Source organism: Canis lupus, chromosome 3 (genome assembly GCF_003254725.2).
Source record: "Canis lupus dingo isolate Sandy chromosome 3, ASM325472v2, whole genome shotgun sequence".
Lineage (NCBI taxonomy): Eukaryota > Metazoa > Chordata > Mammalia > Carnivora > Canidae > Canis > Canis lupus.
The window spans coordinates 41,620,160-41,634,965 of record NC_064245.1 but is presented as its reverse complement, the minus strand read 5'-3'; the positions used below and the strand labels follow the sequence as shown (position 1 = coordinate 41,634,965).

At 48.2% G+C, this 14,806-nt stretch overlaps 1 protein-coding gene across 1 annotated transcript in view; it reads right to left on the bottom strand.

Annotated features, from left to right (window-relative positions):
* LOC125754682 (uncharacterized) overlaps nucleotides 1-14,599 on the bottom strand; it is a 37,559-nt gene extending 22,960 nt beyond the window's left edge. Inside the window, exons 1-2 of the mRNA XM_049107645.1 lie at nucleotides 14,560-14,599; nucleotides 2,003-2,156 (exon numbers count right to left, since the gene is read on the bottom strand). Of these exons, the coding sequence (XP_048963602.1) occupies nucleotides 2,003-2,156; nucleotides 14,560-14,599 (194 nt within the window). The remainder of the gene's footprint in view (nucleotides 1-2,002; nucleotides 2,157-14,559) is intronic.
* Between the last annotated feature and the right edge of the window lie 207 nt (nucleotides 14,600-14,806).

Sequence of the window (14,806 nt, the reverse complement as noted above, 5' to 3'; positions counted from 1 at the left end):
AAGAAAACCTGGCACCAGTTCATCAAGCATGAAACTGTTACTCCATTGACTCTTTAAAAAGTTACCTGTAATTGTGTGGCCTGGAAAATTAGTTTATCTCCAGATGAGGAAACCCAAAACTGGTCTTCTGGGTGAAAATTATTGCCCCCTTCTCCCCAGGAAGCAGATGGAATGAACCCTGGGAAGGGGCAGAGTTGTTTCAGGTGGGACGCCCAGCCAAACAAAAGGGCCCCTACCAATCGCCCCAAATGGAAAATTGAAGTTAGCAACAGCTTTTCCCCCGCCCTCACCCTGCAGGCCCCTCTTTGGGGCCCTCTGTGTAGCATCAGGTACTAGCAGCGGCTGCCCCAGAACCGCCCCCCCCCCCGCCCCCGCCCCCGCCGCGAGGCCTTAAAGCAGAAGCTAACGCCCCCTGCCTCCCCGGATCTCGGGGCTCGGTCCCGCCCCTGGGGAGCACCTGCAGCCACCAGCCTCACCTCCACAGGTGGTAGCTTTCGCCTGTCTTGCTGGGGAAATGCAAATCATGCTCCTGTTTGGGTTCTTTTTAAAAGATCTTCGGAGAATGACACATCTTTACTGGAGCTTTTATTCGGAGGGTCACTGGCGAGGTCATTGGGCTCCTAAAGATGGGCCAGGCCCTGGCTTTGAAGTGTGAAGGACCACGGTTCAAATCCCAGCTTTGTCTGTGTGACCTGAGCCTCTGGGAGCGAGGCGGAGCCCGGCGAGGGTCACTTCTGCGCGGCTGACGCGTTGTGACGATCGGCACAGCGGGGCGCGCCGGGCCAGCCCCCGCCTCCCTGCAGCGCCGCCGACGGGCCGGGGCCGGGGCCGGGGCCGGGGCCGGGGCGGGGGCGGGGGCCGGGGCCGGGGTCGGGGCCGCGGTCGGGGCCGCTCCGCCGCCCGCTCACCTGGGACGCCGCCGAGCGGGCGGGGGGGCGGGGCGCGCAAAGAAAGGGGCCCCCGGCGCTGCTAAGCTTCCTGGAGCAGCCCACCGACCTTCCTCACGCAATTTGCATCCCGGCGGCCCCTGAAAGGGACGCCCGCACCCGCCGCTGCCGCAGCAAACGGGTCACATGAAACCTGCACGGCAAAGTCACACCCTCCACCGAAGCCCATCTTCCGATGTTGCGGCTTCGACTGTCGCATTAAAAAAGGCGTTGTTAAAAAAAAAAAAAAAAAAAAAGCGTTGTTTTCTTCCTCTCGCGCCCTGCCCCCGCCCCCGGCCGCCCCCGGCCGCCCCCGGCCGCCCCCGGCCGCCGCCGCCGCCGCCGCCGCCCCCGCCCCGGCGCGCACACAAAAGAAGCCCCGGAGACCGCGGTACCGGAACCCCGGGCTTGTTTACCGCTTCGGGCGCCTCCGCGCGGCGCTGCCCGGCACCGCCACCTGCCGGCGGGAGACGGCACCACAGCGGGAGCCGCCAGCCGCCGCGGGCCGATGACCCAACGCCGCAGGCATCCGAGGATAACCTTTCCCCTTTCTTTCCAAGACCAAATAAGGGGGCGCTTCCCTCGGCTGGCGGGCCTGCGGCGGTCAGGCCCAGGGGCGTGGAAAGGACGGTCCGGGACGCGGCGGACGGTCGGCGCAACAACCCACCGCATTGTCCCCGTGGCGGGCGGCGCTCCCCCCCCTGCTCGGGCGGGCACGGCCCGGGCCCAGGCGGGGCGCCCCCTGGGCACCCCCTGGGCACCCCCCGCCCCGCGCCCCCCGGGCAGCACCGCGGCGCCCGCCGCCCGCCCCCGGAAGGGGAGGGCCGGGGAGCCCCGGCAGCGCGCCCTGCAGTCCCCCCGCGACCCCGCGGGGCCCCCGAGCCGGGCGGGGGGCGCGGCCCGAGGGGAGCCAGGCCCGGCTGCCGGGGCTCGGGACCCGGGCATCAGCCCCGACGGAGGGCGTCGCCGGGGGCCCGCGGTGCTCGGTCACCGCAGAAACCGAGATTTGACCTATATTTTCAAATATGGCCCCGACTCTAGTTTTCCTTCTAGAAATCAAAGTGAGAGAGGCTGACCGGTTAATCTTCCTACGGCTTCGCGTTCCGGGAGGCCATCCAGAGGCTTGGGCAAGGCGGGAGGTCCCGCTGGCTGCGCGCGGACGCCGTGCCAGGGTCTCGGGGCGCCCTGGGCCAGCAGGCCGCGGCCGCCCCGCTCCGGCCTCCTGCCCACCTCAGGCCCCCGGCCCACCCACTGAGGCGGACCACAGTCGTCAAGATCTTCAGTGTGGGGGGTCCCGGGGTGGCGCAGCGGTTTGGCGCCTGCCTTTGGCCCAGGGCGCGATCCTGGAGTCCCGGGATCGGGCCCCACGTCGGGCTCCCTGCATGGAGCCTGCTTCTCCCTCTGCCTGTGTCTCTGCCTCTCTCTCTCTCTCTCTCTCTCTCTCTGACTATAATAAATAAATAAATAAATAAATAAATAAATAAATAAATAAATAAATAAATAAATAAATCTTCAGTATGCTCACCGTTTGGCTATCTCACTCTACTTCTCTCAGTTTTATCCCAGGTAGGTAACGGGGAGTACGTATCCAGATGATGGTCACAGACCTGCTTGTGACAGCAACAACAGTTGGCCGTAATTGAGCATCTACTCTGTGCTGGAAACGGTTATAAATGTTTTGTGGAGGGACGCCTCTCTGGCTCAGCGGTTTAGCATCTGCCTTTGGCTCATGTCATGATCTGGGGGTCCTGGGATCAAGTTCCGCATTTGGCTCCCTGAGAGGAGCCTGCTTCTCCCTCTGCCTATGTATACTCCGCCTCTCTGTGTGTCTCTCATGAACAAATAAATAAAATCTTTTAAAAAATGTTTTGCAGACATCTGCTCACAATATCCCTCCGCAGTGGGTATTACTAATAACCCCGTTTTATAGAGAAGGAACCTGCGCTCAGAGGTTGGATTCCCAGTGAAGATCGCCCAGCCAGCCAGTGGGAGAGCCAGGATTTATGCTTGGACCGTTGGGCTCCAGAATCTGTGCCCTTGACCGCAACACTAAATGTTTATCAATGGGGATTTGATTAATTTAGAGTACATCCGTATAATGGAATACTCTCCAGCCACTTAAATGGTGATGTAGATTGGGAATAATTGGCATGGAAAAATGTCCATGACATATTGTTGAGTGAAAACAGCTGGTTAGACAACAGCGTGCATAACTGGTTCCCTGCAGCTGTGCAGAAGGGCACGTGGCAGTGCTAACTGTGGTCACCTGGAGGTGGTAGGATTTCAGGTGGTGAATTCCACAGGTATGTTTCCTGTATTGTTGAGCCCTTTCTGGAAATGAGTGTATATTATTTTCTAGTAAAAAGAGGTATTTTATTAAGAAAAAAAAAAAGGAGGGATCCCTGGGTGGCGCAGCGGTTTAGCGCCTGTCTTTGGCCCAGGGCGCGATCCTGGAGACCCGGGATCGAATCCCCCACATCGGGCTCCCGGTGCATGGAGCCTGCTCCTCCCTCTGCCTGTGTCTCTGCCCCTCTCTCTCTCTCTCTGTGTGACTATCATAAATAAATAAAAAATTTAAAAAAAAAAAAAGGAAATGGCATTTCTCTGACACACAAACACCCATGCAACCACCGTCAAGGCTGTCCCCAAATCCTCCCTTCTCCAGAAAGCCTTCCCTGATCCCTACTGTTGGAAGTCACAGGTCCCATGAATGAGAGCTTGTGTCCGGGCAGATATTTAGCTACATGAGCACATACCTATGCCACCACGTAACCCATACATTCAGAAAGGGAGCTACAAATTGTTGAACTTCTCCAGTATGCCCCTTAGTACCTTGCATAGCACTTTACCCATTGCAGGATTCAAATAGTTCATCTCTAGATTGGTATGAACTGACGATGATGGAACAATCCACAAAAGAATGAATGGCATAGCTGGTTGATATCTGCTGCTTTGCACACAGTAGGTGCTCCTGTTTATTAAGTGAATGAGCTCAGAGCTGCTCAGCCCCAAGTGGCCCTTCCCCTTGAGAAATCAAACTGAGCTTCTTCTCCTTCCTCAGAGACTTCCTGTCTCCCAGGTTATTAATCACCTATATCAGGCAACCCCTCAGGAGGAACTGGCTCTGGTTAACTTAGTGGGAAAGGGCAGCTCTTGGAATTGATTGGAAGGCTGGAGGATGGGCAGGAACGAAAGAAGTGAGGCAGAAGGAAGACCCAGTCAAGGTCGTGAGGAGCCTCCCCTGGGCACCGCCACTACCCCCAGTGGACAACCCCTGCTGTGGCCAGAGGCTACTGCAGTAAGCAGATTCTGGCTTGTCCCTTTGTCTTGGATTCCTTGCCGGAGATTCAAAGCCTCAGATAGGATAAGCTGGCTCAAGCCAAGTGATGGGCTTAGTGGTGTGCTGGTAAATGTTTAGCAACCTGTTCTCCAGTGGGAAGAGCTCTGATCTGGGGCAGTTTGCTGCCTTCTGTGGTGTAAACATTCCTATCACCAATTTTTATCTGCCAACCATTTAATACCCACCTCAAAAGAATCTGGAGAATTTAAGTATTGATTTTGGTAGGCTGGTGAATCTTGCTCTAGAACATCCTTGTGTGTGCCTCTGACTGAGGCTCCAATTGTGGGGAGACCCCCTCGACAGGAAGGGGGTGGGATGCTAGGCAGTCCAAAAGAAAACAGTGCATACTCACATCCCAGAGAGATCCAGGGCACTACTCAGTGGCACGACCCAACGCATAGATTAATGGCTATCCCTTCTATGGTTCATAGGTGCTTTTAGAGTAATAACCAAAGGAAGATGAATGATAGAATTTAAGATGGTAGAGATGTTCTGGGGCAGAGACGGGTGATAGGAGAAATGTTCAAATCTGCTTCCTTCAGATCTTTGATAGCACTTCTGCTTATGCTTATGTGGGCGGCCCTGCAAGACCTAGCCCTGAATTATCCAACCAGTAGCCAGAAAGCAGTGAACCTTCTCCAGAAGAGGTGTACCCCTTTTACCAGGTCTCAAGTTCAAGGGCAAGAATGATGAGAATCATGGCTACTGTGGTGGACACACACCTGTGTGTACCAGGTACCATGCTAACCTTATTCCTTTGTCTAGGCTGTTTTTGTAAGGATAGATCACTGATAAACAATTCCACTGGGATTGGATCCCTTGTCTTCAAGATTTCCTGAGCAGCCGTCAGACACCCAACCACTGGATCCTCTTTATGGCATGGAACATATGTCAAGCACTCCGTGGGGTCCCGTTAAAGCCCCACTCTCTTGACTGAGGAAAGGAGTTCCACTCCTCTTCTTATGGGTGAGGGTGTTAGTACTCTTAGCTCAGTCTTCTGCAAAGAGATGCTTTTTGCAAATGGTATCTCATAACCAACAACTCAATCCTTCTATACCCTCCAGTTGGTCTTGGTTTCAAGAGTCATACAACTGGTTTTAGGCTTATTGCTTTGGAATGCAGCCTCTTTGGGTCTTGGTACCTCAGTCGAAGTTCCAATTTAGCATCTTGCAAGAATCTCCCAACTGAGTGATAATTACAAGGATCTTGGCTGATAATTTTGCTAAATTGTACGCTAAGGATTTTGGCATCTTTCTTTACATGACTTTATAAAAATACAGACCCAAACCATTAAGAAATTTAGACATTTACTACCACATGAGAGGTAGAAAGCACTGGTAGAAAGGGCAATGGGTTGGTTCTTGGACAAACAGTGCAAGAAATGTCAATGGTAGTTTTAATCATGATCTGGAATCTTAAAGGATTACCCAAGTACTTGTATTAAGCAGAGGGAGGGTGGGGGCTGATGTGAGTCTGGGAGCACATGCCAAAGGCAAGGGAACTATGACATTGGCTGGTGGGGAGAGAAGATAAAATGAAGCCATACTTCCACTGCCTCCTATCCTCTCTTTTCACTGAAGTAGGAAGAACTATTGAAAAGGCCCCCTTATAGAGGCTGGGCTTCACCTGCCCTCCACCTCTACTTCTGTCTCATGGTATCCTAGAGGGGAAGGTCAGTCATCAACCACTAGCCATGGCCTGTGCTCTTCTGCCAAGAGCCTGTTTGTTCTCTGAATCTTGTCTGCATCCGACAGTTTGGGATAGGTCCTGATGTGGTAACAAACAACCCCCAAATCTCAGGGGCTTAAAATAACAAGGGTTTATTGCTTGGTCATACTAAGTGCCCATTGTTGGGAGACTGGAGGCTTTGCCCTGAGTCATCCTCACTCTAGGTCATAGGTTGACAAAGGAACCATTAGCCAGCACATTGCCAACTTCATGGCAGAGGGCAAGCGAGCTTGGTAAATGGTGCTCTGACTCAGAGCTTCTGCCTGGAAGTGACACACAATTGCTTTCAGTCACATTTTATGGGCCAAAGAGAGTCACATAGCTGACTCTGTGTCACATGGCAAGTCACATGACCACCTTCAATCCTATCATTTCCAGGGGAAAAAGAATGGGCAATATTTGATGAACAGCACTAAGGACTAACTCAAGAGCCTTTCTCTGAGCCTTACTTAAAAAAAGAAAAAAAGAAAAAAGATAAAGTTTCCAAATACTCAAAAGCAGAGAGATTAGTACAGTGAACTCCCATGTCTATATTCTGAAAGATGTTTTCTTCAATTGCTCTGTTATAACAGGATCACTGTGATAAAGCCTACAAAAAGCTCATCTCATCCAACCTGTATGGTAAGCTTTATTATTTGTTCTATTTTACAGTTGAGGAAATGGACACTCAGGAGTTAAGTGACTTGGCCAAAGACACACAGCTGGTGAAGACAGAACTGATGACACACTCACCCCTGGCAGGGCTGCAGGAGGGTACTACAGAGGCGAAGGGAGCTTAAATGGAGGCCATGGCAGGAAAGGGGGGTGTCTTTCTTTACAAAGGGCTAGCTGCTGTGTGATCTTGGCTCCCCTGCCAGCCAGCTTTGCTCTAAGGCAGGGGCTTAATCACGACCAGTTAGAAGAGGAAGCAAGACACAAGAAACCAGAAGGGTCCTGTTCCCCAAGGAGGTATAGCCATGAAATGGGATAATGAGGGCCCATGGACATCCATTTAACTATTTACTCTTATGTGCATTTATTCAATAGATATTTACTGAGTACCTACTCTGGACCAGACCTGGGAAGACAAAGATGAGTGAGCCAACCTAGACCCTTGCCTCCACAGAGGAGAATCCTGCTTCTTCCAGCTGGTTGACTGGATTTTCTCAAATCTTAACTGGAGCCTCACTTTTCTAACTTGTGCAAATGGGCATAATAATAGCTTCTACGTAGCAAGACTGTGTGAAGATTAAATGAACTCATACACATAAATAACTGGGATCCATTAGTGTCTCCCATGCCAATGGGCAGGGACAACATTTGAAATATCGAAAAACCCAGAAGGCATAGGCACTGTCTAGTCAGAAGAGACCTCTGACTGATCAGAACTGGGTTAGCCAGGGTGCTGAATATCAGCTTTGGTATTGCTATGTTTTCATAAATAGATGTTTGGAGAGCTCCAGTAGCCCATACACCATGATCCAATGAAGGAAATTTGCCCAGAGTCAGCTGACCTCTTGACTCCTGCTGGCTGAGGCCCATCTGTGTGCTCCTGGTCACCAGGGGCTGGCAAGCATATGTGGGTGGACCCCACCTCTACTGCCCCTTACACCCCCCTCCTTCTCTTCTAAGTGCGGGGCCAAGAGTATTTGGAGAGTAACAGAGTATAGAAATAACCAGATACCTTTAAAGCCAATGTCGTTTGCTCCAGTGGGTGCTTGGTAGAGATGAAGGAAAACCTGGCTGCTCTATCCTCAGAGTAACAAGCCCTTCCTCAAGGACCTGCCATGTCCAAAGCTCACGCAGAAGAAAGAATCAGCCCGTGTATCTGCTAGAAGGATTGAGGTGTAAGCAAGAACTTCCCCCACTGCTACTATGAACCAACCTGAAATAAATTAATTTGTTCTGCACTAGTTACAGACATGTTACAAAGCTTCATCTTTTAAAATGGCAGCAAATGTCTTCTAATATTAATGAGGACGATTCTGAAACAACAAAGTCTCTAGAAAGGTTTTTGTTCTTCCAGAACATTAGGCTCCCCGCATTTCATTACCCACTGAGGGCTCGCCCTGTTCTCCCTCTTCCATGGGATCAAAAACCGATCTGTTCCCATGTTTGTGTGTGGCTATGAGTTTAGACCACATGCAAGAAATGAGAGAAAGTTTGGAATTGGAATTGGGTCGGATTGGGGAGAAAAAAATCTGCCAGCTCTGTTTGGAGAAACTCACATGGAATGATAAATTGAGGTGAGCAGCTCTGACAGTCACGTGAAGTACTAATGCATCATAGTGAAGTATTTTATTTTATTTATTTATTTATTTTTAAAGATTTTATTTATTCATGAGAGACACAGAGAGAGAGAGGCAGAGACACAGGCAGAGGGAGAAGGAGGCTCCATGCAGGGAGTCCGATGTGGGACTGGATCCCAGGTCTCCAGGATCACGCCCTGAGCCGAAGGCAGGCGCTAAACCGCTGAGCCACCCAGGGATCCCCATAGTGAGGTATTTAAATCACGATTCTCAAAATTTTTTGCCATCTGACTGCAACCTGAGAGTGGAGAGATCCCTGTATGGGCTCACGCGGAGCAGTGCAGCTGGGGCCTACCTACCACCTCTCCACTGAGCCTCTCACTGGGATTTGGAAATGCTAATGAGTTATGTGGCACGTGACTCTCTGAGGATGCTATTATTACACCTACGTTACAGATAAGAGATTGAATCATCAAAAAAAAAAAAAAATCAGTGATCTGCCTGGTGTCAACCTAGAAGCCACTGGTAATGGTTTGGAAGGATCCCACTGCTTCACTCTGGCTGATGTAAGATCACTGTTTCCCCAGGCCAAGGTTAACAGACAAAAGTGGGACAGGATCACTTCTTAAACTCTCTGACCTGTCCCCACGGTGTGCGAGAGAAGGGAGAGTGTGGGAGGAAGTCTCCCGGGAAGGGGGGATTGGGACAGATTCCTAATAGACAAGTGAATGGCAGTGTGGCTCCAGGCTGCAACAGGGGCCAATCCTTCAGAGTTGCCCCCAAACCTATTCCTTCCAAACAGTGGCCCTGAAAGGGGTTGGGTGCTGGAGACATGGGGCAGGCTTTGCGTTGCTCCCTCTCTAATCAGCTTCCATATTGAGACCAGGAGCCTGGGACAAGCTTGCTTTTCCCAAAGACTGCTGAGAAGATACCACTCACACTGGTTTGAGCTCAGACAGGAACCAATGGCTGGGCAACTTTGGGAGGATGGTTGATCTTGAAAACGTTGCTGTTTCAAAATTGGGAGGGGTTTTATGTTTGCATAAACATAAAATGGGATGGGAACCTAAGTGCATCTTTGGAATGGTGTTACCTGGGTTCTGGAAAAGCCATTCAGGGAAGAATCCAAACATTTAGCAATGCAAGTGTTTGAACATCTGCCCCGTATGAGTTCCAGGGGTCTTGAAAACAAAAGCTGCCAATTACAGACCACATTCAACTTTTGAATATATCTGTGTGGCTGAGACAGTGTTTTTGTTTGTTTGTTTGTTTGTTTTTTTAAAGTTCACTTTTTAAAATCTGAACCTCCTACTGCCTTAGAAAAATCACTGCACCTGCCTTTGTGGGTAGCCCCTGGGGCTGCCCCTTCTAGTGAGGAATGAACTCTCCAGGGCTCTTCTCCCCCCATAGCACCCACATCACCCAGAGCCCCCCAGCTTGAAAGCTGAGCATCAGCTATCATTTATCACTTCATCTACACCCTTGATTTTATTATAGAAGACTCAGATTTTTCTTTGTAGCTGAGCCTTATTCCCAACATGAAAAAAGAAAGAGAAGAAGAAAGAAGAAGGAAAGAAAGAAAGAAAGAAAGAAAGAAAGAAAGAAAGAGAGAGAGAAAGAAAGAAAGAAAAAGAAAACAAATGAAAGAAAGAAAGATTGATGCCACTTGCTGGCTCCTTGGGGATATTTAAGTTTGCATCCCTTGATATAGAGGCTTGTCTCTCCTGGAGGCCAGATGCCAGCGAGGTGTCCCTTGGATTATATATTTCCTTTTTTAAAAAAGATTTGATTCACTTATTCATGAGAGACACAGAGAGAGAAGCAGAGACACGGGCAGACGGAGAAGCAGGCTCCCTACAGGGAGCCCGATGTAGGACTTGATCCTGGGACCCCAGGATCATGACCTGAGCCGAAGGCAGATGCTCAACCACTGAGCCATCCCAGTGTCCCATGGATTATGTATTTCCTAAGGAGGGAGCTGGGCCACCTGTGGCTACCAACTGTTATTTGTTTTCGAAGAAATATTAGTAATAAAGCTAATATTTATCGAGCACTTACTCTGTGCCTGGTGATTTTCCAAACTATGTGAATTAACTTAGGTAATTCTCCCAAAAATATGCACTAACAATGATTACTATTTTACAGAGGAAGAAACAAGCATCAAGAGCTTGAGCTACTTGCTGGGGTTTCTCGGTGAGGACATGGCCGAGCCAGGATTCACATGCAAGTTGGTGGGCCCCAGAGATCGTGCAGTTAGCCACTGTGCTATTCTTCTGGCATGTGTCTTTCCTGACCACATTTCCGTAGGTTTATCAGTCAGGATTGGCTAGCTACGTGCTACAGTAGTAACACCCGCCCCCCCGCCCCCCCCCCCCCCCCCCCGCCAAATCTCAGGAGCTTGAAACAACAAAGGTTTATGTCTTGCTTATGCTACATGATTATTGATAATTGGCAGTGTGACATCATGTGTCACTGTCATCCTAGACAGACAGAGCTGGCCCACTTGGAACATTGCCAGTTGCCACAGCAGAGAGGAAAGAGCATGGCAATTGTGCATCAGCTCTTGGAGGCCTCCTCTAGAAAGTGACATTTATCACTCCTGCTCACATTTCCTTGGCTGAAGCAAGCCCAACTCCAAGATCCAGGGAGTGCAATCCTTATGCAGAGAAAGAAGCACCGCTGAACAGTCTACATAACAGGAGATGGAGTTAATCTGCAGGGGAGACATCCGTGAGCCTCAGAGAACACGCAAAGGTATGTGGAACCCCAGAGGACAAAGCTTGGCAGAGCTAAGAAGGGTGCCTTCCCCTCATCTCTGATCCTGCTTCTACTTCCTAGATGGGACCGATGGCTTTAGGAACCTTGGAAGGCCCGTCTGTCATGAACATTGGCATGGAAAGAAGCACATTCCTCTACCCAGGGCCTTTGCGTATGCTGTTCACTCTTCCTTGACCTCTCTTCCCCACTCCCTCATCTACTAGTTAATAGTCATCCTTCATATTTCAGTGACAAGCTCAATTCCTCTGAGAATCCTTCTTTACACCTTTCCTTGTGTTAGGCCCTCCTGTTATTGTTCTTCATAGTACCCTCTGGTTTTACGTCTCAGTACTTATTAAAGATTAACATTGCATGTTGATTTGTGTAATAATGTGATTCTCTTTTCTATAAGACTGGAAGCTTTACAAGGGCTGTCTTGGTCACTTTTGCATCCCAAGTGCCTGGCACGGTACCAGGCACATCACAGAGTCTCTCTTTAATACCAATTGAATGAATGACTGGGGCACATAGGATGACTGCAGATGATAAACGGGACTATCAGACAATGGGAGGCTCCCTTTGAGGACTCCAAGAAATAATTTAGGAGGAATTTCCTGAGGTCCTGATGTCCTGTAGTTGAGGTGGCGTCAGGACAAGAAAGAGTCCATAGGAAGGTGAGCCCTCTTATATTAGTGGTCCTCAAAAAGCAGAATGTGGGCCAAGGATCAGGATCAAGTAGTACATGTGAGTGGTGATCCTGGCGGATCCTAGCAGGAGCATGGGCAAGTGAGTCAGGGATGGGAGGAGCCAATGCCATGTCAAGTTGCCTCTGTGGGCCATTTATACACAGTCCGCTGGAGCACTCTGGGAGGGGTATATGTCACAACACTAAGGGTTATCCCATCTGAGGCATGGAGGAACTGGGTATTTATTTATACACCAATTCCAGTTGATCACTGGTGAGAGTTACTACCAGGGGCCTGGTAAGTGGACAGCAGAGCTGGCTCTTGCAGTAAAAGAAAAGTTCAGACAGAAATGCAGGTGCCATGGTGCCTGGGTGGCTCAGTCAGTTAAGCGTCTGCCTTGGGCTCAGGTCGTGATCTCAGGGTCCTGGGATTGAGCCCATCATTGGGCTCCCTGCTCAGCAGGGAGTCTGCTTTTCCCTGTCACTCTGCACCCCCCTCTACCCCACCCCCAGCTGCTCGTGCTCTCTCTCCTTCTCTTTCTTGTTGTTATAAGTTAAATAAATAAATAAATAAATAAATAAATAAATAAATAAATAAATTTGTTTAAAAAAAAAAAAAAAGGAAAGAAAGAAATGCAGGTGCCAGAAGTTGGGAGGAATAGGAATAGGGGATATGGGCAGGGCATAGGTGGCATCCACTTTACTTAGAAAGTGTGAAGTACTTCATTCTTCCTGTAGCATCTCCCATAATGGAGAGTGTAGTCTCTACTCCAAGGTCCTCAAAATCTATTTCACATTTTCAGCTCTCTGGGAATGGGCCAGAAAGTCCTTGCCATAGTCTCAGGCTAGTCTTGTGTAGAATATGTTTATGGCTAGGCCATATCTCTATGACTCTTTCATTCTTCATTCATCATTTCATTTAATAGACCCTCAAGCATTTATTGGGTCTCTTCTGTTTGACAGGCATGGAACTCGAGGCTGGGGTGCAAAATCAGATAAAACACAGTCTCTGAGAAATGTGTGGGAAATATCAGAAAGGGAGACAGAACATGAAGACTCCTAACTCTGGGAAACGAACTAGGGGTGGTGGAAGGGGAGGAGGGCGGGGGGTGGGGGTGAATGGGTGACGGGCACTGAGGGGGGCACTTGATGGGATGAGCACTGGGTGTTATTCTGTATGTTGGTAAATTAAACACCAATAAAAAATAAATCTATTATAAAAAAAAAAAAAAACACAGTCTCTGCTCTGAGGTGTTTTACAAAGCAGTGCTCCAGGTTTTGGAGAGGTGCTAAATGCCAAACAAGATACTGTGTTAAATAAGTTTGGAAAGCTTTGCAAAGTATCACCTCTCTTGGATAATCCCAAAGCATGTTGACATAGTAAAGGCTTTGAGAAGGGCTGAAGAAAAGAAATTTGTGTAACTATTTCATTCAGGATTTTCCAAACTTATTTGACATTGGAACCCTTTAATACGAAATTGCCTATATCACCATCCCAAGGAACTAGAATTCTGTGGAATACACTCAAACAAAGCTTTTGGATTTCCACTCAATCCTTTGAAGGCCTAAATGGAACAAAAAGCCTGAGTAAGGGAGAACTAACTCTCTCTGTCTCATGGTGTTCTGACTCTGGACTTCAACTTGGACTGGAACTTACACCATTGTCTCCCCCAGGGTCTCCAGCCTCCTGACTCCATATCTTGGAACTTCTCAGCCTCCATAATTGTGGAGAAATGTATCATTAGGAATTGCCAATTCCATAAAATAAATCAAACATAGGCCTATTTATATACATTTGTATTTATTTATACATATATGTATAAATATTTATTCATATATGTATGCATATTTATATTTATTTCTATATACATATAAAATAGATGTACATACATACATATCTATCTATCTATGTATCTATCTTTTTATCTATCTATCTCTCCTGTTGTTCTGTTTCCCTGGAGAAACCCAACTAGTATAGATTTGGGTACAGATTTTTGGCAGGATGGTCCACCTCATAATTCTTAGACTGCTTTGTGAATGAATAGCTATGACCTCAAGTCTTTCACATGAATCCCCTGCTCTAGAATAAAGCCATCATCTCATTCCTTGGTGAGATGAAGTTCTTTGTTCTAGGAAACATGCAAATTGTACGTTCACTAGGAACACTAGAAATTCTGATGGGAAAAAGTCCAAATAGTGGAAACACTGATACAGTCATTACAGTTAGTTTTCAGGCTAATTTTATTGCAGATTTTTTCTTGAATATGTTTCTTGATTTTGCCCATAATCCTTACGAGTTAAGCGCTTACAGGAAATCAGCTTCTGGCCCTTTAATGAATCAACAGTGCACCACCAAATATTGGTGGTATTTATTTTGAGATCTTAATGAGACAAGATAAGCACAGAGATATTTGTTTTCTGGAAAAATCGCACTTTCCTGTGTTAGGGGGACAGGACTTTTGTTAATTTAATAGCTTTCTCCTGACTGCCTTATTTACTCCTACCACAAATCTAAATCTATGCATAGGGTTTAAATATTGCCCCCCTGGCTATTTAATACACAGTCAATTGTGTATTTTTAATTAGGAGATTTTCAGAGTGCTTCATACCATTTTACTCTTGCAGCCAAACAACAGAGGGTGTGGCCTTTCCACAAAGAATGACTTTCTGTAATTCATATCCAAGAAAAGACATGAAGACAGGAAGAAAGGAAAGAGCCGTGCCTCTCTGACTTGAGGGAATGTCAAGCTTAAAAGATAAGAATCTCTTCCAAGAACTTTTTAAAAAGATGTATGCTAACTACATGATACAGTGTTAGGCTACAGCCGGGTGGATTACTTGGTCACAGAGCTGGTGGACCAATCTCCCTTCCTGGATGCTTCCTACTTCCCCTACCAAACACTGCTGCAAAAACGGGCTGCTGCATTGTTGTCATGTGGGCAATACTCCATCTAGTGGTTAACAGGACAATTGCAAAAATACCTTCACAGATCACATGCCAAACTATTCCAAAACTGGCTTTTAGACCAAGTTGTCTGTGCCAGTGGTTCTCAGACTTTGCTACACCATAAAAAATCAATAGGGGAACTTGTAAGAATCTGATGCCCAGGCTATCCACCAAACCAATTAAATCATAATCTGG